The sequence below is a fragment of the Osmia bicornis genome, chromosome 11 (genome assembly GCF_907164935.1).
Source record: "Osmia bicornis bicornis chromosome 11, iOsmBic2.1, whole genome shotgun sequence".
Classification (NCBI taxonomy): domain Eukaryota; kingdom Metazoa; phylum Arthropoda; class Insecta; order Hymenoptera; family Megachilidae; genus Osmia; species Osmia bicornis.
Window position 1 is genome coordinate 1219308 of NC_060226.1, and position 21914 is coordinate 1241221.

General features: G+C 31.9%; 5 protein-coding genes across 22 annotated transcripts; 1 reads left to right on the forward strand and 4 right to left on the reverse strand.

Annotated features, from left to right (window-relative positions):
* Nucleotides 1-102: 102 nt before the first annotated feature.
* LOC114878596 lies at nucleotides 103-3970 on the reverse strand. Its single transcript, XM_029192585.2, has 9 exons — nucleotides 2637-3970; nucleotides 2293-2479; nucleotides 1998-2133; nucleotides 1648-1865; nucleotides 1517-1577; nucleotides 1308-1436; nucleotides 908-1243; nucleotides 758-840; nucleotides 103-644 (listed from the first exon to the last, which is right to left on the reverse strand). Exons 1-9 carry the CDS (start codon nucleotides 2671-2673, stop codon nucleotides 518-520), a joined length of 1314 nt encoding a protein of 437 aa, XP_029048418.1. The 5' UTR covers nucleotides 2674-3970; the 3' UTR covers nucleotides 103-517.
* Nucleotides 3971-4537: 567 nt separating this feature from the next.
* On the reverse strand, nucleotides 4538-7668 carry LOC114878598 (ceramide synthase 6). Its single transcript, XM_029192590.2, has 8 exons — nucleotides 7363-7668; nucleotides 7079-7268; nucleotides 6705-6822; nucleotides 6197-6309; nucleotides 5777-6107; nucleotides 5566-5684; nucleotides 5343-5487; nucleotides 4538-5269 (listed from the first exon to the last, which is right to left on the reverse strand). The coding sequence occupies exons 2-8, from the start codon at nucleotides 7255-7257 to the stop codon at nucleotides 5147-5149; spliced, it is 1128 nt and encodes a 375-aa protein (XP_029048423.1). The 5' UTR covers nucleotides 7258-7268; nucleotides 7363-7668; the 3' UTR covers nucleotides 4538-5146.
* Nucleotides 7669-7883: 215 nt separating this feature from the next.
* LOC114878594 (beta-1,4-glucuronyltransferase 1-like) lies at nucleotides 7884-16256 on the reverse strand. Of its 10 annotated transcripts, none has more exons than XM_029192573.2 (6): nucleotides 15941-16256; nucleotides 10284-10648; nucleotides 9330-10089; nucleotides 8717-9105; nucleotides 8415-8616; nucleotides 7884-8273 (listed from the first exon to the last, which is right to left on the reverse strand). In XM_029192573.2, exons 3-6 carry the CDS (start codon nucleotides 9873-9875, stop codon nucleotides 8064-8066), a joined length of 1347 nt encoding a protein of 448 aa, XP_029048406.1. In that variant the 5' UTR covers nucleotides 9876-10089; nucleotides 10284-10648; nucleotides 15941-16256; the 3' UTR covers nucleotides 7884-8063. The 10 variants fall into 10 exon arrangements, with proteins under 10 accessions (XP_029048406.1, XP_029048409.1, XP_029048408.1 ...); XM_029192576.2 differs by lacking the exon at nucleotides 15941-16256 and adding an exon at nucleotides 13720-14135; XM_029192575.2 differs by lacking the exon at nucleotides 15941-16256 and adding an exon at nucleotides 11167-11249.
* Nucleotides 10929-16834, forward strand: LOC114878593. Of its 6 annotated transcripts, none has more exons than XM_029192565.2 (8): nucleotides 10929-11020; nucleotides 11225-11353; nucleotides 11490-11611; nucleotides 12004-12243; nucleotides 12336-12668; nucleotides 12970-13200; nucleotides 14176-14280; nucleotides 14968-15872. In XM_029192565.2, exons 2-8 carry the CDS (start codon nucleotides 11301-11303, stop codon nucleotides 15534-15536), a joined length of 1653 nt encoding a protein of 550 aa, XP_029048398.1. In that variant the 5' UTR covers nucleotides 10929-11020; nucleotides 11225-11300; the 3' UTR covers nucleotides 15537-15872. The 6 variants fall into 6 exon arrangements, with proteins under 6 accessions (XP_029048398.1, XP_029048402.1, XP_029048400.1 ...); XM_029192569.2 differs by having other exon boundaries at nucleotides 11322-11353; XM_029192567.2 differs by lacking the exon at nucleotides 11225-11353 and having other exon boundaries at nucleotides 10932-11020.
* Nucleotides 16835-17191: 357 nt separating this feature from the next.
* Nucleotides 17192-21497, reverse strand: LOC114878562 (protein tumorous imaginal discs, mitochondrial-like). 4 transcript variants are annotated; one of them, XM_029192490.2, is made up of 8 exons: nucleotides 21265-21496; nucleotides 20459-20655; nucleotides 20136-20380; nucleotides 19268-19734; nucleotides 18930-19193; nucleotides 18401-18845; nucleotides 17875-17995; nucleotides 17644-17735 (listed from the first exon to the last, which is right to left on the reverse strand). In XM_029192490.2, the coding sequence occupies exons 3-7, from the start codon at nucleotides 20347-20349 to the stop codon at nucleotides 17886-17888; spliced, it is 1500 nt and encodes a 499-aa protein (XP_029048323.1). In that variant the 5' UTR covers nucleotides 20350-20380; nucleotides 20459-20655; nucleotides 21265-21496; the 3' UTR covers nucleotides 17644-17735; nucleotides 17875-17885. The 4 variants fall into 4 exon arrangements, with proteins under 4 accessions (XP_029048321.1, XP_046143682.1, XP_029048323.1 ...); XM_029192491.2 differs by having other exon boundaries at nucleotides 17647-17735; nucleotides 17879-17995; nucleotides 21265-21497; XM_029192488.2 differs by lacking the exon at nucleotides 17875-17995 and having other exon boundaries at nucleotides 17192-17735.
* Between the last annotated feature and the right edge of the window lie 417 nt (nucleotides 21498-21914).

Sequence of the window (21914 nt, forward strand, 5' to 3'; positions counted from 1 at the left end):
TGTAATGTAACTAACAATAAGTTCTATAGTTTGAAACAACAAAAGTAGGAAATACATTATTACCATAAAAAAAATCTTTTAAAAATAAATATATACATAATATGAATTACAAAGTCATTTATTATCAGAGGTTTTGTAATTGCACGCACATTTGATTGTCTGATAAATACATTTGTATTTACATTTAATGAGTTATTCTAATATAATGAAAGACAGAATATCGATGAGTAATCAATATTAACAATTACATATGCATGGAAAGATATGCATTATGACTAACAGGAAGAAATGTATACGATATACATTAATTTTACTTTAGCAAATAAAATTATACCTTCTTCACAATTTCCTTTTTTATTAGAAGATAAATATTTATAGAATAAAATAAAGAATGTATCCATTCTATAACTGACTAGCTTTATAAGTAAGAATGTTCTAGGAACATTTTTATCACGAAATATTGTTTCCATTATTGAAAAGTACCTTTCTCTAAAAGTGTTATTTTTATTTCAAACAATTATACCGCAAAATGAGTACGTTGAAATCCTTGACCCAAACTTTGCAAAATAGTTTGCACTTCTTGCTCATTTTGGCTATAAAATACATATGCATCAAATCTGGTTGCTAGATTACAATTAGTATCTCTGAAAATTGAATTAAAAATACATTTAGATCAATCACATAGATTATTTTATAATTTTGAAGTATAAATAAATTATTAGATATATTTAAAGCTGTATAATATGATTTGTATTACCCTGCAATGAATGCAAAATAATTAGGAATGTTTCTCGTACGGCCACAAGACGAAATTTCCATGTAACTTTGTTTACATATTACCTAACATTTAAACAGAATTTACTATTATATCATATATTTGTGTTCATTAAGAGTTATGTTTACATACTTTATCATCAGTGTCTTGCGTCACTCTAATTCCAATTTCTAGACATTCAAATTTTGCAGGAATCGACTTTATTTCCTCTGATTTTAGTATTAGCAAAATTGCTCTTTCAATTTGTTTAACATCGCCTTCTGTACCAACATATGCAGAACCACAATATTTAACACAAAATCCAGCATTTAATGCCTTGTTTTCTGGTTTTATTGTCTCTTTCTTTTGCTTCTCCTCATTGTTTTCTGAACTGAATTTTTTTAAAATTTTTTTCAAACCTTCGATACCTGAATTTTTTATGAGATGTATAATTGGAATGTATAATTCATTTGTTTCTTTATTACGGTGCTAAAAATCAATTATACAATATTATCTTATATAGTTTGTAAGAAATATTATCTAGAATACATACTTTAATTACATATAGGCACACTGGTTGGCCTACACTTTTTTTCATAATTTTTCGTAACTGTCCTTTAGTATTAGATGTTATAGCAGTTCCATTTATCTCATCTAATATATCTCCAATTTCAACTTTATCCTTGGACAATATGAAAACAAATATTAAAATACATTATTTCATATTTAGGTAAAACCTTAAGTAGGTATTATATTCCTTACATCTTCTGCAGCTACACAGTTTCTGTCCAAATTAACTACCAATGCTTTCCCTTTAATGAAACTACAATGATATAAGATAATAATTAAAAATATAAAATTAGAAGTTTGTTTTAATGACTGAAGTTTCTTACCATACTGAAATACCTAAACTTCTAGATGGTACTAATTCCAAAGTTACACATTCTGGTAATTGCCAGGACTCATCGAGGAAACTCGAATTTCGTAAATTTAATTTAAAATTTAGTTTACTGCTTTGCAGTAATACTGATAACAATATTTCACCAAGAATATCATCTCCCAGAATACTGTTCTTATCATAGTAATTTATAGCCATTAATGGTGTTCTGACCTATGGAGTTTTGCATGTAACAACTGTTAACTGTTAAAAATTAAAAAATCTTGCATTTATAATCATTTGTTAATAATACAGAATAAAAAAAAAAAATGTATTATTAAAAAAATAAGTATAATTTGGGTATACCAGCATTTCGACTGGCACATGAAGGCACTTTCGTATCAAACATGTTCTAATTAAAAGTCTAAGACGTCCAGTAGCTGTATGAACTTTTGGTGATTGTTTTACTTGTTCAACTACCAAAGAGTAGGTACAACAGGAACTAAAACAGTAGTATTTTGATTTCATAAATTGTAAAATATTATGTACTTTTAAATAAAGTATCACTTATTTTAATGTGCAAATAATAAAATAATGGAAAGAATTAAAAAAAATTAGAAAATATTTCTTTTTGAAGAATAATTTACATCTTTTTATAGACCTAAAATTTTTTTCTGTAATTTCTTCTAGCCAGTACCAAGCATCAGGTAACTTTGGAAAACCTATAGGATTGAAACGAAGCAATATGCCTTTTTGAAAGCATTTCTCTAAACATTTACAAAAGAAAGGCAGATCTATATTTTCATCATCAATCTCTCTGCCTCCTTCTGTCAGCTTTCGTGTCCAGCCTGAAAGTACGTTACCATGATAACAAACTTGATATAATCATTTTCTAGTTCAAATAAATAAAAATATTAATATTTGTAAAGGGAGATTAATACTTATCATTAGATATTTCATTAGTGAAATACTTTTCTAACCTATGAAAAAAAAGTCGTTAATTACCTTTCAGTTCTTTGATAAGTGGATTTGAGACCGTCATCGCATTATTAATCAAAGTTATTTTATTGTTTTAACAAATCAATTTAATCATCAATTAGAAATAACCGAGAGGTTTATCATTTTAATTGATCATGTTTTATGATGTTATAACAATATTTGTGAAGCACACGTTTCTATGCATGTATACAATATGTCATTCAACAGTAATTACAGTGGTAATTATATGTAATCCCAAACATATGGGAGATAATCAATGCAACGTTATTTTTTATGGATCATAAAAGTTTCTTTAAGGGGTTATATGTGCATTCTGGGACAATGTATACACGGTGTCCCAGAACTGGGGTAGGACCCGTGGAAGAATGATTGCTGAGGTCATTCTAAACAACTTTTTCCTTTGCCAAAGAGGCCGAACTTCGAATTCCACGTCGGTAAAACAGTCAACGTTTCATCGAAAATTAGGCCGAACAGAAACTAATTTCAGCGCTACCTCAGTTATTGCATCCAACTAACGGCATGCTATTCTACGTCACTCTTCGCATACACCTAAATGACACACGGATGCTACGATAGCTCAGTGACTATAGATAGTAGAAGTCTATCTATAGTCACTGTGCAAGGAATACAGGGATATAAGAGATGCAGGGATTGATTTTCATATATATCATGTTTTTAATTTATTAAAAATTAAACAGCTATTCAATATCGTGTATATGAATAACTGAGAAAAGAAGTTAGCTTCATTGAATAACTAAAACGATAGAAGAATTTAAGTCAATTAAATAAATGATTGAGAAAAAAGTACCGGGCATTAAACAAGTAACTCAGAAATGAAATTGAGTAAATTAAATAATAACTCAATTGCTCTTTTAAAATGATTAATTTACCAAGGTGCATCAATTGAATACAAGTTTGTTATATAATTGTAATAATAATAATTGTTATTTTTCAGAGTTGCGGATGATTTTGATGATATTAATGATGCCAATAATATCAACGGAAGGATAGAGTGGTAATATAGAGTGTGACGGCCATCGTCGATGCCGATAAAGAAGAGATCTTCGATGTCCATAAAGAAGAGATTTTCAACGTCGCTTAAATTTGTCATTATCACCACCTCTCTTCGGTATTATCACTCATTTATTTTTATCAAACAAATTCAAATAACTTTGTAAAGAATGATTCCCCAAGGGGAATCCAATAAAATACATACATACCATACATACATACAATTCAAATAACATTCTTGTACTTTCATTCGTTCTTCAATCTTCTAATCGAGAAGTCTTGTTAACATTTATAAAGATCAATTTCAATTTCAATAAATGATTTATATTAATTCTATCTAATAAACCTTCATACTTTGAAGCACATCTTCCTTCCCTATCGACGACCGAAGACTGACTGACGTGCCTCAGCGCGAGACGTCTAATTTATAGAATTGTATATCTGCCCCACAAGGACGCGGCCAGTTACATTTACTTGAATAAAATATATTTTCATGGCAGTCTTTTTAAAATACAAGTTTATTAAACAATTATTTTAATAATATTTTGGTCATGTGCTGATCTAGACTACATATGGAGTGATATACCTGTAACATAGAGTGATTGATTGAATTTGGCGTTTCCTTTTATGGGCAATTTTAATTCTGTTTTAATATATACATTCAAATTTATTTAAGTACATATATTAAATCTTTTACTATTTTGTGTTTTTTTATATTGCATTTTTATTCATAGTATATTGAAGGTTTAAATTTTGCAGTAATTATACATTTTCTAGTACACAGTGATGAATACATTTATTTTCATGTGGAAAATATTGTAGTATTTTAATATTATAAAAATTAAATTAATTAAATCTAAAATTATATATAATAGAGGAGATTAATTTAAAAAATATTAAACTTATTAGAAATATTATTATTAATTTCCTTAATTCACAAGTTTTAAGATATTATTTGACATTTTAAACTGTACGGAAACAAATAAATATTATTAATATAATCAGTTACTAGACTTTGGATAGATTAAGAAATTAGAGATATTGAACGCTTTCTAAACTTTGGTCCATTATTTGTTTGGCTAAATAATTAGAATTTAATTAAAAAAAAAAAAGAAATATGATTTCCTAAGTTGTTAAATAAAAAACATAAATAAAGAATATCATTAATAAAACGAATAATTCACAATTCTCAATATTCGGCCTTTCGTACATAACGATACTAAAAGTAATGCATTAAAGTGTGATGCATGAAAAACATTAATAATTTTTTCATATTTATATAAAAGCACCAAGTTGCTTTAAAAAATAGATACAAAAGAATAGAACAACGTAAAGAATTCTAAGATCAGTGACCTCTTTACAACTTTATCAAAATGTAAGTTTTTAATTACTATACTACGGCAAATTCAAGGACTGTTAAATTTACTGAAATTAATTAGCGCCTGGCTAATATTTGAATTCTTGTCTTATACTGGTATAATAACTTTTCTCTAAAAAGTTATTTGTTAATGAACTTTTTGCCTTGAATTTTGTTTGGTAATGTAATTGGTAGAATTATTTAATGCATTATTTTCCATAGAATTATCTGAAATGTCTTCACTACTACTGCTACGAATGTCACCTTCCATCTGAAAAAATTTTTAATTGGAAGTATTGCATAATCATATTGCATATAAAATTTATATATACAATGTTACTTACTTGACCGGCATAAAAAGCATTATAGGCAATTTTAAGTATTAAATACGTCCATATCATGTGAAGGAGTAATAATAAGATTAATAAAAAGTTGAAAATATAATATGCTGGGAACATCGGTACTATTATAGGTGCTTTTATCGATGTGCTGTAATATATAATAAGACAGATTTAGAACAATAATGTGAATAATCTCTAGTTACATTAGTGAATAATGAATATTTACCTATAAATTATCCAAAATGGATAAACACCGATGCGTGTGAAAATCCATAATATTGTGAAAAAAACGAATATGCAATCACATAATTTCTGGTAATTAGCATACTTAGCTATTTTTGCAGCCTAAAATATAAATGTATATGTATTTAGTACATAACTGTCTTTACAGTTACATAATTATATATTCAGATAAAAAATAAGTATGTTCTACTTACTTCTAGAAAAATATCTGCACAATCATGCACTAATAGAACTAGCGAACCAATTCTAGTTAGATTTCCGACCCATGAAAAACACATTAATATAATAGTAGCTTCATGATGAATAAACATTTGCCAGAAATCTTTTCTTTTCACATCGAAAAACTGAGAGAAACTTAAAGACCAGTAAAATGCCATTGATATCATATAATACCACCATACATCATTAGAAACTGGATGATATGGATAATCATAGTAACAATAATTAATGTCCCACAACCATGGTTTATCCCATAAAATAATAAGGCCATAAATAAATGAATATGTATAATATAAACATCGCCAACTGTAACAAAATAATTTAAAATTTTATCAAGTAATAAAGAGTTTGAAAAATATTTTATTAATAAATATACTTTCTAATAGAAAGCTAACCTGTTTTCACAAAATTTTGTAAGAGTCGATGGCTTATCCTGAGCACGTCTTAATCGCAACCATCTTTCTACTTGTCGTTCAGACCAATCTAATTGTTTAGCCAGTGCCAGGATCTTAAAAGACACCCATATATTACAAAAAAAAATCTATAACATTTAATTTCTCAGTTATTTTCATTAAGATTACATGAATTTGTTTCAAGGACCTAATATTAAACATATAATTTAAAGCTTAACAGATCCGTAATATATTCATCATAGTAATGTTATTTGATTTTATACAATTGTACAACAGATCATTTTTCTTACCAAATTAATTATACCAACTGAATAAATAAAAATAAGATACCTATTAATATATATTATTTCTGTGATTCTTACATGTGTTAAATGTAGCCTCTAAACGACCATTTACTAAAATTTATTTTGCTATTTCAATATGTAGATAAAACAAATTAGAACAGTATATAAATTCTACTTTAATTTTTATTGATATAAAATAAACTCACCTGTTTATGTTTAATTTGTCGCTTAACATAGGCTTTTTCTAATAGCTCGTTTGGTACTGCTTTCTTTGCTCTTGTATTTTTTATACCAAGAGATTTTCCAATAGGTCCAAAACAATACCTACAAAAAATTAATAAGGTATATTATTTAAAAGAAACCAATTATTTTTCTCAGTTAGAGAATTTAAAGAATATATAAATGAACAATGTATTATTACAATATATTAATTATTATAGACGTACAATCCTATTTATTTTAGATAGATAGCAAAATATATAAAAAGTCATTATTTTCTGTTTATCGAATGTGTTCGATAGTGTAAAATTTGGATACAAGAAAGAAAAGATATATAATATTAAATGAATAGAATAGTTACCTTTCTAAGGCATATCTAATTACTAAAAGAATTAATGCCATAGGTAAAGGATAAATTAAATGCTGATAATTAGCATATTTGTTTTCTGAATTTGGTTTAATATCGTCCCATGTTATGTTAGGCGGTAACCAAATATCAGTTGACCAAAAAGCCGATGACACGTTTTTTAATATATCCATCGTCGAAATGTCTGTAATTAATTATTCATATAATAACCTCATTAAATATTTTTCGTAGAATTATTAACTTGACATGATAAAACGATTGATATACACTTAAATTACCTTAATAACTAAATTTGCCCTATCTTTCTGTTCTTACACACCACCGCTCGAAGACTGCGCCCGTACCCGTACGTTTAACGCACCGCGTTCAATTTTTCTCGTAATTGTTACCTCGAAGTGAAAAAATACTTATCTTTTTTTTTTACGTGCTTGGTTGAAATTCACTGTTCAATGTACAATTAATACGTACTTTAGTTACACAATTATCATTCATAAATGTATATTAAGCGCGAGGTGTAATCATTTTGATAACGAACTTATCGCGGATAACCTCGACTATAAATTTCGATTAAATTTTATAATTATAATTTAAGTTATTACTTTGAATGTACTATTTTAATAAAGTAATGTAATATCAAAAATCATCATAAACAGTATCGAATAACTATAATTGTAACATATGTTTGTAGATTCAAATTCAAATAATTTTAAAATTAATATAACTATTGATATATAATATATATATAATGTATATAATTTTAACCTTTTTATGATATAAATATAATTAATCTAATAATTATATTGAGGTATATTTAAGATCTTTATACTAAATTAAAGTGAAATATTAAATATGATGCACATACACACATACATAAATACATACAAAATGCCAATCATAATATTATAGTTCAATTATTATATTTCTTTTATTATATATTAAAGACAGTTGTTTAGGTACTGCCTTTTATAGGTAATAAATATTACGAACACTTATGATTAATAGAATATTGTTTTAACAAGTTTTTAATTACTCGTTGATATATTGCAGCATTTTTTCTTTCTTGAACTCTCAAAAATTCTCGTTTTGCCATATTAATTCTTTTTGTTTTTCGTTTAATACCTGGTGTATGGACTAAAAAGGCACCATCAAGTATAACTAATCGATAGTTTAGAAGACACATCTCAAACATCTAAAAAAGACAGAAATAAATTTTAATATAAATTATAATATATTGTAAAGTTTCACCGTCTTTATTTGAAACAGATTATACATTTAAATTCGTATTATACAAATGAATTTGAAACTGGACTTATAGAAATTTATATTACACCTGAGTCATTTTATCTTGTCTGCCTTCCCAAGACATTTCTTCCATGTAAAGTGGATCATTACGTGTTCCAATAAAAACAGGTTCCCATCTATTATGCGGATATTCTCTTTTTGTAACGATAAGTGGTCTAACTTTGCCTGGGTCAGGTCTGAGTAACCACCTGGTGAGACCAGGAAACTTTTGGCAATGTGAACAAAGAAACCTATAAAAGGATGAGCACTTGTATTTTATCTAACAATGATGATAATAGTTATCAATAATAACATTGTCTATTTGGTTTCAATTCATGTGAATTCACAAACCTATGAAAATATACTGCTCTACCAGCTTCTATTGCTAAAAGCAATTCCTTTTTTGTTGAAGGTGGCTTCTGATTAGATTCTATCTCAAAAACAGGTACTACAAAAACGATGCCAGTTTTTGGTACTCTTCTACGGACGAGTTTCATGAAACCAGAAGCTAATTTCTCACTAGGAAGCAATTCAATATCTGATACTAGAACACGAGTAGTATTTGCTTGTATTCTAGCCACATTTCTGGCCACATTAATGGGATAGGTCATGCGTTTTTGGTTTCTTTCCGTTTCTCTTTCGCCTTTCTGGAGATCAGACGCGGCACAATCACCGTGATTTCGAGCAGTTTCTCTCAAAAGAGGTGGACTGTCCGCCGGAAATACCAAATGAATGGAGACCTGCGGTATTAACGAATATTAGACAAAATAAATATACTTGTAAACTGAAGATCTTTTATGAATTACGATTTTAAACACGTTCATTGTGAACTGAGAGCCATGGACACTAAGTAATATAAATAATTAATAATAATAATATAAATAATCATTAAAATGAGTGTAATATTTTGTAAATCTAATCATGGTTCTAGCGACTCGTTTTAAGGGCGGGTGCATGAGGAGACCTTGTACATTTCGGGTTCACATCGACAGGCCCGATCTAGGAGAGTAATGGCGATACCAGCGTCGAGACCAGGTGTGAAAATTGCCAAACTTAATGGTCCCTCCCATCTCCTGGCCAACTCGACGATTCCATAAACCTGATCAGCGGTGGCGTGAGTACAAAGGGTCACCTCGGGCAATTTCTTTCTCTCCTCGGTTCCGCGTAATACAAATGGTAGGATTCTGTAGGGGCTCTTCTCACCGATTTCCGGCCTCCGGATGACTGCGAATCCCGGATACGAAAGAACACGTGGTAGACCGTGGTACCATCTACAATAACTATCGTTCCTAGGTCGTTGACCCGCCATATATGTCCCTGCTACGAACGTCGGTCTTCCATACCGTGTATCGCGTTCAGAATTCGGATGACTGTTCGATATTAAAATTTCGTCGTTACCGATCATCAAAATAGGTAAGTAAAATACGCGATTGACCAATAGACGGCCAACGAAAATCAGAAGGAATGTTAGGCTCGACCAGATCAGCAACTTTCGACCAGAACAACGCATCCTTCTCTTGTCTATACAAGGTACCTTTCTTCAATCCGCACCGATGATCGTAGCCAAGAAAACGCTTTTCCATATTACAAACAAGCTCAATTCATTGAACTTAGGTTTCTGCGGTGTCGTTACAGCCGGAAGAGAGAAACCCTCCAGCTGCGGATCGATGTGGCGCAGGCGTGTTAAACTTTCATCTAATTTTATACAAGTTATAAGTTGAACTCTATAAAAAAGAAGAGAAAAAAAACAATGTTAGATCTATGAAATAAATGAAACGAAAATATATACATATATTATAATTAATCAAATTGATGTTCTTTATTTCTTCGAAAGAGAAAAGATATGATATTCAAATTTCATAATCAGCTTTTTTTATTAAAAATATACTTCGAGTTTTGCATCTCTGCAGCATCTGACCTTTCGAGAGTTGATGTATGTTTCATCTTATTTTCATCAATATTTATACCTAATATCTATGTGGGATCAATAACAGTATGTTTGATCGAAGAAAGTAAGAGTTTCGATTCACAATGAAATACATTTAAAATGTACGCGATTGATCGGAAGGTTGCGTTCTAATTTTACTACACCGATGGGAAATAGATTACTCTGCAACACCTTTCGTTGTAACATGCAACCAGTCAATCTCCATTTCTACTGGGGTCAGTAGTTCCTAAATTATACGAACAGTTGCAGTATACACCTGGTCGGTCCTATCGCGTATTCTGTTTCTTCTAACGTCATTAAGCTTTTACATTTCTATGAATCATGTTGATCGTCACCTGCGAAATCGAACAAAGTAATCGTTATTCGTTGAATAGTTATAGCTGCATAAATTATATACATAAGAAAAAAAATGTTCGTTGAAAGATCTATATCGTATGTATATAATTAATCTTTCGCTATTAATAGGTACTATACTATTTCACAATTGAAAATATTTTTTCTTCGCGCGTGTGCGAGACCGTGCGTATAAATGTTAATTATTAATAATTCACGCTCTCAACTGTGAAGGTGTTCAACAATCACAGGAATCATTTTGTTAGTTTCACCTTGCCGAGTTATGATTCGAGCAATAAAGTAGCCTTTACTCGACCTGTACTCAAAGTTCTTGAACTTGTTTTAATGGAGATGCGTTAAACATGAGGTAGAAGGTAAATTAGCATATTGCATTATTTATAATCCAACACGATCTCTAATTACTTTAACCCTTAATCCGAGATACTATAAAGGAAGAAATAAAATGAATATTCCATAAGATTATCACCTTCTCTAACATTTCCATTGATTGTACCTGTACCTCTACACGAAGGAGATGATTATAGCTGCTTTCATTATCCTTGAACTTCGAATGAAAGTGAATAGATTTAAATGGAAAATCACCGAACATCGTCTCGTAGCAGCTTATAGACAAAACACCCTTGACCTCCGTCGATGGATATATCCTTTTTCCAGCGCCACCGACTCTCGAGGGTGCATCGACGCCTGTTAGTAATGTGGTAAACGTTGGGAAAGTTGCCGTACGTTACCATCGTCCGCGATTGCATGTGTTAACAGAGAAAATGTTGGTCCGAAAACGCGGAAAACCGTTGGGATTAGTCGAATACAATGCTCTGCTCGTAGGAACTTGGTATATCCGAAATCGAAGAACGACGACCAGCATCGAGTTACGGAATTCCGTATAACGATGACGGAGCAACAACCAAATGACAAGGAAGACGATGAGGATGTGGTTTGCGGAATCGGTATGAGCTATTTTTTTTATACATCTATCTATGAATTTTTCTATTATTTCAAGTCGACAAAGTCGATGTACAGGTACATCTTTCAGGCAGGTTTCAAAAAATTCAATAAAATTTGTTTTTAGGAATTTTCAAGATAATCGATTCTCTTTGATTTAATAAGCATGTACTTTTTGACATCAATCGTTTATCACTCATGAATCACTGTTTTATTCACACCTGTATTTATAAGCTTCGTGATTTTTAATTAATTTCACTTCTATCCATCTGATAATCTTGAATTTATCAAATGTAAACAAGCATTTCAGGAATGTATACAGTTCAAGATATGTTATCGCTATTATATTTGGTACAGTCTGTGATAGGATTATAATAGTTTGATTTATTGTTGTCAGATACATCTACGACAATATCAGAAGAGACTTTTCCACGATACAAAACGCCGGTGCATTTACAAAAATCCGTCAAATCGGTTGCCATTCAAACGATAATCGGCCAACCATTGCGACTAAGAGTTTTACCATCCGTTAAAGACATTGTTCATGAAAACGAAACGAATTCAGCAGATGTAAAAGGATTTTCTAAAATATGGAAATATATTAGATTCTTAGGAAGATTATCCCTTTCTTTGTTCGGTAAAATAACATCTTATTTCTATCACCAGCGAAAAGATTAAATTAATCATTAATTCATGAAATATTTTTTTAATATAATTTCCATGTTGTAGGATTGTTCTGGTTTCTCATCTCCTGGGCAATCGTAGGTGCCATTGTTTTCTGCGCCATCGAAGGGCCAAGGGAACGTGAACAAGTAACAAAACTGAAAGATATGCAAAATGATTTATCAGTTAGCTTAGCAACGGAGTTAAGGCAATTGCGTACAGAAAAGGAGGAAGATCTAGAGCCACTTTGGAGCGTCAAAGTAGAAAAATATGTGGCGAAACACGAAGAGCTTTTGCTGAGGGCAGTTAATTCTGGATATGGTGAAAGTGGCAATAGTGGAGAACTTTGGACGCTTCCTGGTTGTATCCTTTTTTCTCTTTCACTTCTCACTACTCTTGGTAATTCAGATCTCCGTATTTTCTTATTATTCGTTAACCCTTTCGCTGCCACGGTGGTCCCATGGGACCGGGGCTTGTCTTTTCATTTGGGCCATGGTGGTCATCAGTGACCAAAGAAAAATGTCCTATTGGCAAGATAGTACCGTTATTTTAATTTATTTCGCACCTCTTTGCCATTATAAGATTTTCAATATGAAATTTCTGGCCCACTGGTGCAAGTTAAAAAATTCTCGTAGCAGCGAAAGGGTTAAACTATTTATTAGTTTTACATACATATGTTATCATTTCATTTACTTCATAGGTTTCGGTGCTCCCGTTCCACGTACAACAATCGGTCGTACGGTAACCGTTATTTTTGCAGCAATTGGTATACCTGCACATTTCCTTTTGATCATGAATGTCGGCCTTCTGTTAGCTATTCGATTACAGAGATACGCCATATCAAGGAAATTTGATGAATACGATCAAAAGGATCCGAAATATTTAGCACCGATACCCAAATGGGTTAAAATAGTACCTTTCGTTTTTGGAGGTAATTATAAAATCATATCAGATATTTCTCCTCGGACCCCCGAAATCTCAGGGCCGGCCCTGCAAACCGAATCCTACATCATATAACGGGTAGAATTCACTCGCTGGCTACCATGACGACCGTGACGCAACGAAAGCGTGACGTTAACGCTCCGTAGACGATCATCAACCATTCCTTTATATTGCCTTCTGCAACGGAAGTATGTAGTAAGTCTATACAACGCGATTATGACAGCAAGTATCAAAGTTCGGAATAATTCCTCCGTACATCTTTGAAAAATTAATGAGAGCCCTTTAAAAAACCCGTAGAGCTACCACAGAATTCCGACAGGCGGCCGGATCCGACCGTCGGAACGTGTGTAGCCGCCTTAACGGTTATCCTTACCGACCGTGTCAGACGCGTAGCGTTGCATGCACGACAGAAGTATAATTCATTAAACATCGCGAATAAGCAACTTATTTAATCGGATTATAATATGTATATATGTATATATATGTAAAGTATAGTTATTCTTCTTACGTGGCTGTTTTTTAAGAAATAGTACTTATCGACAATTGCCAACAAGCTTGACGTACGCAGAATATAATCCATGAGGGGAGACGGGTGAGAGGGAAGCCCGAAAGGAACTTGGCCATTTCTGGTTTACATTTACAGACATTGAACGTGTCAGACGCGTAGCGTAGCAGACATGACATTTATTCCTCGCAACGTTATCTAATAACAGAAGCTCCATATTTAACGTAACGTAGCTGCACAGACGACGACGACACAGACAACAGACACGCCCCGTACCAATACGACGATATTCTTACGTGAAATATTTTGTCTGTGCTGGTACGTGTCTGTGCTTGTTTGTCCCCGTTTGCACGGACAGTGTGAATACTGATTTTAGATCGTACAGACACGGGTTCTTAAATAATCGTGCGGCAAAAGTTTTTATAGAAACAATGGATAATTTAAAATTAATTGATTTAGTTAGAGAATATAAGTTTCTCTATGATCCAAGTAATAAGTGGTACAGTGACAATCAAAAGAAGGATATAGCGTGGAAGGAAATTTCAAAGCATCTCAGAGTGCAAGGTAAGTATTTTTTTGTTTTGTTTTTAATAGATTTAATTATGTATGTAATTATGTTTTTGTTAATGAATTGAAAAACATTGCAAACTTGTTTCCGTTTCCTTGTTTTGATATATTTCTTATACTGCATGACAAGATAATGTTGTTTTCATCTAAGAAATAAATCCCGCTGAATGTGATAAGTTTATATATGGGAAATAAACGTCGTCATTACACGTTTCGGGATTTTAAGACTGGATAGTACTCGCTAATGCAGGGCCAGCCCTGGACCTTGGGGGGCCCGGGGCCCCCGTAAGACGATTTGCATCTAAGAATGCAAGAAGAGTAATGTTTACTTGAATATTAATCGATGTAAATGCAAATGTAAATTAGTTATACAAACTTTAATGTTTATTTTATCAATTTTATTTGAGGTACTTTTTTTTATCTATGTAATATATCTGAAGGGGCCCTTTTTAGGAGCTCGCCTCGGACCCCCGAAATCTCCGGGTCGGCCCTGCGCTAATGAATAGTTAAACTAGGCTCTTCCTGGTTCTCCCTAGACTGTCTCTGATTCATTTTGGTGCTCCCTAGATTGTCCCTAGTTCTTGGTTCTCCCAAAAGAAACCTACGTTATAGCCGAATATCCACGCTATAGAACCTACGTTGGTCAAAAATAGGCATACTAATACTTATTACTTTTTGTTTTAGAACAAGACTGCAGAAAAACTTGGGCCTTATTGCGAGACTCCTTCAGGCGTGCCATAAAGAAACAGAAAAAGAATAGCCAAGCGAACGTAACTTGCAAGAAATGGAGGTATCAAGATGAGATGTCGTTTCTAATACCGTTTATGAAGGAAAGATCTACTCTTTGCATACTGACACCTCAAACCGACGAGCACGATGATTATGAAGTTAATTTGGATAGTGAAAGTTCTATCCCATCTCTAGATTATACATCCGATAGAGTGTCAACAGACAACAACCCATTCAATCTGAGTACAGCAACGGCCGTGGTGCGTTCAACTAAATGCCAACGAAATAATTCATTTAAAAATCTCTCGAGCGAAGAAACATTAATGAAATACGTATTAGATAATAAAAGGAACTGCGACGACATTGAACAGTTCTTTGCCAGTATGGCTACGACAGTGAAATCTTTTCCGCCGCGAGAAAGAGCTATAGCAAAAGCTAAGGTGTTTGAACTTATTTCCAAAATGGAAATAGATATTCTAAGCAATCCATCTACTTCTGATAACAAACCAACGATTCCCTTCTAGTCAAATGACACTTATGAAAGGAGTTCTTGCACTCCTTCCTCTTTTAACTCGTTCACTGCGGACGTTACAGGTCTGCTACGGCTGTGATTTTGGAAATTATAAGAAATAATGTTATTTTTATATGGATATATATAAACATATCACTATTTATAGATGATTGATAAAAAAATATTGAAATTTTTAAGTTTACATTATTAATATTATTTTTACTTATCTGAATGTCTTTAAGTCTGCAGCGAACGTGTTAAGTCACCGATGTGTGATTTTTTAAATATAATATAATAGTATATTTTTCTTTATAAGATATAAAAATAAATCTGTTCTACGTTGAACAAATGGCTAATTGTTCTTTCTATAATAATACTTGGTTAAAAAATGTTTCCAAGCAATTCTTCATCACTCACCTTATATTTCTATATTCTTTATCTACGAAGAGTGGAGGTTCTATGTTAGGCTTTCCTTGACACTCCCTTGGAGTTCTTCCAGGTTTCCTCAAGATCCAAAACAAACCGGAAAGCTTCCGTTACACCCAACTGCTTCGTTAACAATGTCGTGTCTGGTACGTTCAATGTCGGTAAAATATGTAGCGGGACAGGCCCCTGAAGTAGGCCACCAGAACATCTTGGCTGTTTTCGGTGCTCACCCCCTATAAACGGTTTAAATGTTAAAATTTAATTCTAGAGACATAGTACAAATGAAAACTAGTTTTATTATTTTTAATTATAGCCAGTTACTATCTGATGGGAATTGTGTGCTTCGGAATAGCCAGATCCAGACCGATCGCAGCAAGCGTTCTGTTCCCTTTAGATTTTACTGCTGCCGGTGGTCTTTCAACTATCGTTGGCCATGTACGAGTATTGTATGGTCTTTATCTCGAAGGTGCAGTCACTATTGCAGCTTTTGCAGTTGCCGTATTGCGTGTATCAGCTACACAGAACTTGACCAATATCGGTCTCAAATACGGTTTACTAATAGAAGCTTAATGACTTTTAACAAAATATTTTAATTACAGTTTGTTATTGTTCGTATCTTTATTCGTAGTTGTTATACGAAAAGCATGGCATAAACTTATTGCATACTTTAATATAGTATGAAGTATAGCATCGAGTAAAGTAAGCATACCTAAGATGGATAGCGATTCAGTGAAACTTCTACGGAGAGGAATGGAAGCCTGTGGTAAGGGATGCCCATGGAGAGGATCAAGAGCCCTTGTATGTAACACAAATAATAACAAAATTAGTAAATTGAATTAATATCACATTGAAATATATACACATATTAATTAATTATAATGCATTCCAATGATTGTTATAATTATATATATAATGTTACATTGTTAGACAATTAATTATTTATTACCATCTTTATAAGAAGTAATATATACATTTAGTATAAATAAATTTAATTGTCATATAAGTCTGGTACGCAACTAAATTACATTTGGAATCATTGTGTTGTTTTATAAAAGATATAAAAAACAAAACATTAAATGCAAGAGAAAGTATAAATATACTATGTATTAAACGAAAAATAAGGTGCAAAAGAGCACAATATTTTTATCACACAAGTTGTTTATGTAAAATTTTGTACAAATTATTAAAAATAATTATTATTTTGGATAGCATGGATTAAAGGACGTAATGATAAAACAATGATTAGAAACGTAACGATTTGCGTAATTTATTACACGAATAATATATATATATGTATATCATTAACGTGGAACTGTAACTATCAATCTTTGCTGCATACCTTGTTTGGTTGTATCAAAAAAAAAATTTCTGTATATATGGGATAAGCAATGATCCCAATCTATGTTTTTAATAATGACAAGAAACTGCAGTCAATCTCATTTAAATGTAAATAACATTTGTAATGTCAATATATTAAATCTTGTTGTACACCAATTATTTGCTTTTACTTTGACTTTACTTCTTTTATAGATGTTACAAAGGACTAATTCTAATGAGAAATCTCTAACGATTAAACTAAAACTTTAAGACACTTCTCGTCTTCGAGGTGCGTCATCGTCTTCATCACTCCTACGAGTGTTCTTTATTCTGGTTTTATTAAGGGGTTGATCTCCTGGACCTTGGGGTTCAGAAGTTGAACACTGGCTATTGGGAACATTTTTGTCCCCCAATGCTATTCGTATAGATTCCACCAAATGCAAAGGACCGGTATAACTTTGCTTCGAACCTATAAATGCAAAGTATAGAAATTTTTTACCTAATATACTTTTATTCTCATTTTAACGTATCAAATTTGTTACTTTCTTTTAGAAATAAATTATAATCACTATTGTGCGATTTTATGTCCCCGCTAAAGATTCACTCACCTACTTTTAATTTATCCAAATATAGCTTTCTTGATTTTTTTAAGTAGACCGTCATTTTCAACATTTCCTTCATTTTCTGGGTATTGTCTCGCTTGAGTTTTTACCTTCGGACCTGCCGCGCCTAAAAAAGTATATATAATCTAATGATAAAAGAATGTAATACAACAGTAGGCAAAAACAAACACTCTATTTAACCTACTAAACAATTTGTTAATTCTTTTCACAGTTCAAAAACGTGTACTTTAGTTATAATGAACGCTAATGAAACGCATACATAAATTTTTACATCATTTATTTAATTAGCAAGGTCAGGTACACGTAAGAAAACTCAAGCGACACACAAATTTTACGTGATTCGATGGGAAACGAGTCATTTAAAAAATGTTACGTAAAATATTCAGAACTTTCAAAAAATATTAAAACATAACTTACATATAAAAAAAAGGCAATGTGAAAATTCACACATTTTAGTTCTCCCATAATTAACAGAATCTTCATTATCATGTTTCATCATATTTATTCTTACCATCTGTTTTGTACGTTATGCCATGTATACTTCCAGGGGTGTCTTCTTCAAGTTCAGCGTAAGCTTGGAGCAATGCTAACTGTTTATCATTTAATTTTCCAGGTACAGCAATTTTAATGTTCACGTAATGATCTCCGTATCCTGTGCCATCCACTTTTTTTATTCCTTTACCACTAAGTCGAATTTTAGTATGGGACGAAGTACCGGGTCGAATTTGTATTGTGTGATCCTCGTAAACACCTTCTATTCTGATTGTACCACCAAGTATCGCTTGTGATATCGAAATTTGAGCATCTGTGTGTATATCTGGACCATCTCTTCGAAAGTATTTTGACTTTTCCACCCGGAATGTTATAAATACTTCTTTGTTACCCACAGCCATTCGAATTGTTTGACCATCTTCAACACCAGCTGGAACTGGGACTGTCACTTTTTTGCGTTGTATCTATTATTAATAAATTTTGTATATAGTAAAGCTATTACATTTAGATATCCAATCGACATATTGATATATAAAATATATGTATACCGATTGTCCCTTTCCTTCACATTCGGTACATGGGAATTTAATAAACATTCTGGTACCATGACAGTAACGACACGTAGAACGCATCACAAACGGACCAGTACTAATCGTTTCCATTCCAGTTCCATTACAATATTGGCATCTAACTGCTTTCGTTCCCGGCTCGCATCTCGACCCTAAACATTTTTGGCAAGTGTCTAATACGTTTAACTGGACATCCTTATTCACTCCTCTGGCAGCTTGAGAAAACGTTAAATTCATAACAACCTTAAAAAAGAAAGGATTAAGTTATTGCTAAATGATGTACAAGCAATTAAAAATTTAATAAAATATATACACACCTCTTGAGCTGCACCAAAACCAAACTTTGATTCAGCAAAGTCTTCAAAATCACCGAAAGTACCACTTTGAAAGCCAGCATCTCCAAATATTTTTCTAAATAAGTCCTCTGGATTTACCGATGATCTGAACTGCCAACTTTGGCTAAAGTCTTTGGCACGACCACCGCCTCCGCCTTGTCCCATTCCCATTTGTTCCGATGTTGATCCCCATGTATCATATTCTTTCCTTTTAGTGTCATCGCTTAGTACTTCGTAAGCTTCAGAAACCTCTTGAAACTTTTTACTAGCATCTGGATCTCCTTTATTTGTATCAGGGTGATACTTTTTAGCCAACTGATAGTAAGCCTTTTTAATATCCTTTGCTGAAGCATTTTTGGATACACCCAATATTTCATAATAATTACGTTTTAAGAGTTTGCTAGTTACGTGTATGCCTCTTTGAGGTTGAGTTAAATTTCCTATTGTACCTACAATTAAATTTATAATATTTCGAGTTAAAAACACATTTTCATAAGGAATCAAGAGAAATATAGTATTATATACTATTGAAAGTATTATTATATTATATAGAAACAAAGTTTAAGTAGAATCAATCTACCTTAAAACACGGTATAAACAATAGTTGCTGATAAGGCGAAGAATGAACATGTGTCTTAAAGTGTCAGGTTATAACCCATTTTATAGTTCATTTAATGAAGTTCCAAGAAACAACTAATAAGACGCTTATAATGGGTTTTACGATTCGAAATAAGACATATTTATAGGACATTAAAAATACTTATTATGTGTACAAAAACAGAATAAAAGTGAAATTCTTGAAAAAAGCATGATGTAATCTGTGCTTTTCGTAAGCAGAAGTGTACATTACATTTTTCTATTTTCCTTGAGTCCCACTTGCCGACACTCCATACTACTGTTGTAATAGATCGGTGACATGTTCGACATCTTTGTACAATATCACACGAGAATTTATTTAAATTACTATTGTTGATTAAATTAATAGCCTTTGGTCGAAAAACTATTGCCAGTCCTTTGCCGGTCGCCATGTTGCACAAGAGACGCATGGCCGTGTCACGTGACATATGGAGAATATAACAACGTGCTTTCTAGAAACTATTTGCAAAGATATAAGTTTTACATAAATATACATACATTAAATATATAGAACTTTATGTTATCTATCTAACCTACCTTAAATCGACATGTAATTTACAATACATACATACGCACGTGCGCGTATAGAAGGCATTTTTATAGAAAGTTCATTATTAACTATCAGGCAATGACTACAAATTTAACAAGACTGGACGTAGTCACTGACTGGACATGTGTGTGGTATCAAGAGGTCTTGAATTTTTGCCTTGAAAACGAGTGCGTTCTGCTCTATCCTAGTATAAAAATGTGAAACACTTCGTGAAACACTACCAGTCTAACACGTGTTAACGGTAACAACAGATTGTTTCGATATGAACGATTATACCCTACCATTGTCAGTCAGAGGTTCGATAAATTAAACATAAAACTTTGTTTGAATTTGATTTTGAATGTAACAATATTATACTGTAAATACATACATATATCTATAAACCAGTGATTAATTTTCTTTCAAAGTTTTAATTTTTAGAAACATGATATTAACCAGTTCAATCTTTAGTACGGTTCTATTACGCGGGCAAGGAAATTTTTAAACAATTTGGAACAGCGCCATCTAGTTCATGGGATCCGAACTAACAAGCTCTAGAGAAAATTCACTGCAAAAGCACCCTGTCGATAAAATTTTATATCAAAAATAAAATTTTCGTAATACGTCCGCAATGTGTTAATAACGCAACAGATTCATATTCTTATATATATATATATAATTCGTTTTAAAAATAAAATTTAAATGGTATAAATAATGAGCTGTGAAGAAAAATAGTAAATAAAAATAATACAAGGAATATATGTATTGTTATACGAGTAAATAAATAAAAATAATAAGTTTGCTTCTTACTTACAAACAAAGTCTTTTAATTGCAACGAATTTACGAAACGTTTAAAGCTGGTATTACTTTCAACATTTCTTACTATGTTTATTTTGCCATTGTGATTGTACTATAATACGTGGTACATACACATATGAAAAAATAATTGTACAACATCGAACATGTAGTAAACGTAGGTTTCTCCGGGTTCGAGGTCCACAGGCTACCAACACCTCTACTCCGACGATCCGAGGGGAATGACGATACATTTAAGGGTTAGTGCCCCCCCCCCGCTTAGGTACAAACGTTCACGCGGGAAAATTTGAGTATTGTTCATGTACTCAATGTTATATTCAATAATTCAAAATTATATTATCCTATTTTTCTCAATGACTTTTAAGATTAATATCGTCGAAATGAAGATTTTGAGAATCTCTGTTTCCCCTGTAACGTCAGTTACCCTAAGAAAGCCTATTTTGTTCGATGCTGTATCGCTTTTCGTATATAAAAGAAAAAATTAAAATTATCGCGTAATACCGGCATTTAAAGAATATTTCTAAAATTTATAAACGTAACTTTTATATTATGTACTGTACGATTTTAACATATCATACAAATACAAGATGGGCTGTTAGTTATTAATACCGTTTCGTTAACTTCTAGCCCATTCCGTACAACTTCAC